Source organism: Myotis davidii, unplaced genomic scaffold, assembly GCF_000327345.1.
Source record: "Myotis davidii unplaced genomic scaffold, ASM32734v1 scaffold449, whole genome shotgun sequence".
Taxonomy (NCBI): domain Eukaryota; kingdom Metazoa; phylum Chordata; class Mammalia; order Chiroptera; family Vespertilionidae; genus Myotis; species Myotis davidii.
Window position 1 is genome coordinate 2,199,632 of NW_006383007.1, and position 2,195 is coordinate 2,201,826.

A 2,195-nucleotide genomic window follows, 5' to 3' on the forward strand; every position below is an offset into this window, starting at 1 on the left:
AGGCCAGGCCGGGCCGTGGCAGGCGGGGAACCTTGGCTTCCTCCATCGCCAGGGCAACCAAACCTCATGTTCACTTCAGCTGCCGGCTGCCATCTTGGTTGGCAGTTAATTTGCATATTGCCCGATTAGCCAATGGGAAGCATATCAGAGGTACAGTTAATTACCCTATTTGCCTTTTATTAGTAGGACTAGAGGCCTGGTGCATGAAATTCATGTACTGGGGGGGTGGGGTACTCAGCCCAGCCTGTGCTCCAATAAGCCAGTAATCAGACATCCCTCTCGCAGTCCAGGACCTCTTGCTCCTTATCACCCACCTGCAGCGTAGGCGGGAGGGAGAGGCTCCCATCACTGTAGCTGCTCTTGCCAGCTGTGAGCCCAGCTTCTGGCTGAGTGGCGCTCCCACAGTGGGAGCGCAATGACCACCGGGGGCAGCTCCTGCGTTGAGCATCTGCCCCCTGGTGGTCAGTGCGTGTCATAGCAACTGGTCATTTAGCCAGTTGCTCCACTGTTTGGTTGATTTGCATATTAGGGTTTTATTATATAAGATTAATCACTTTGAAGAATATTTATGTGGTGGTAGAAGACCTCATTTAATTTTTAAAATATAATACTAAACTTCAGTTCATTCCAAAATTTGAGTCAATCAAAAAGTTCAATGCATTTTAATAAAAGATATTTAATATTAATTATGATTGTTCATAAGTGGTAATTAAAAGCTGTATAAAAAAAGCCTCACATGTGTTTCCTCTACATTTGTGGTAAGGTCATATCCATACTATTGAATATTTTAACATTTTTCTCCTCAAATAGTACATAGCTATTAGATCTTTTCAAAGATGAGTATTGTTGCAATTTTAAGTGGCTGGCTTCTTTAAAATTGATGTTCTCTGCAGTAATTTTTTCCAAAATAGTGAGAAAAACCCTAACTTTGTTTTGCCCTTTAGAATTCAGACATGGTATCAATGCAGTTCTTTGACTAATGAAGTTAGTTCATCTTAGAGAATTTTGAAATGGCTAAGATGATTCCATAGAAAAAGAATATCTGCAAAAGACCCAGTGTTAAGTAAAAAAATGGGTGTATTGTGATATTGAATTATAAAAAGTACAGTTTCCATGGCTTCGTAGTTCCAGAAATTCATATTCCAAATTAGTGACTTCTATTTTTTTAAAGATACCAACCTCCATTCTTTTAATTCCTCCAACCCCTCGACCGCCATAATAGGAAGCATCCACAGTTGGCCATTTCTTGTTTGGCAGAGGGTCCTCTTCCTCCTATTTAGATACAATTTTAAAAAATCGGCTCAATTACATTTTTAAAATATTGCTTAGTCAGGACTGGTTCACACTGAGCCATTTTTCTGCATAATGCAATTCATGTGTAAGAAACACAGTACAAGTTATACATGAGACATGTAGATGTGTGGATGCTTAGGGCATAAATCTCCCCTGGAGTTCCAGAGCACAGGAGGACTCCTTCCTCTCTACAATTTTAGGGAACTTCCCTTATTCACTACGTTACCAAACGTTGCTATGAGCATCATTTGTTTTGTTTTGTTTTCCTATTCATCACTTGATATTTAAAGAGATAAAACATTAAAATTGGGAGAGCATTTCAATAACCATGTAACTCATCAAAGTGTATGTTTGAGTTCTGTGAAGTTTACTAAAAAAATACGTAGTTGAGAAGCTTTAAAAATGCATAAGGCAGTACATGCTGTATTTCATGTTGCTAACACATTTTTGGCTAACAGTTATTTCAAGTACAATAGCCCCCTTTTAGCTTTTATCCCCCGCTCCCTCCCAAACCTTCATTGGATGCCTAAAACTGTGGATAGTACCAAACCTAATATATATGATGTTTTTTCTATTCATACATACCTATGATATAGTTTAATTTATAAATTGGGAAATTTCATGGTGTTTTTATTGTAGATCTTAGCAACCTCAACATTTTTTTTTTCTTTTCTTATTGAGAACTTTCACCTTTTCACATAAAGGAAGCACTTTACAGCTTCTCTTTGGCATATCCAAACTGCCAACGTCACTACTCTCGTACTTTGGGGCCATTACTAAATAAAATAAGGGTTATGTGAACACAAGCATTGCACTACTGAGGCATAGTTTGGTAACCGAGACAGCTACTGTGTCACTTATAGGCAGGTAGGTATACAGCAGGGATACCCTGGACAAAGGCA

The 2,195-nt window shown here is 38.9% G+C and overlaps 1 protein-coding gene across 1 annotated transcript in view; it reads right to left on the reverse strand.

Moving 5' to 3' along the window:
- The window catches only part of ANTXR2 (anthrax toxin receptor 2), a 137,863-nt gene that overhangs the window by 63,129 nt on the left and 72,539 nt on the right, over positions 1 to 2,195 (reverse strand). The window contains exon 14 of the mRNA XM_006778224.2: positions 1,180 to 1,272. Within this exon, the coding sequence (XP_006778287.1) occupies positions 1,180 to 1,272 (93 nt within the window). The remainder of the gene's footprint in view (positions 1 to 1,179; positions 1,273 to 2,195) is intronic.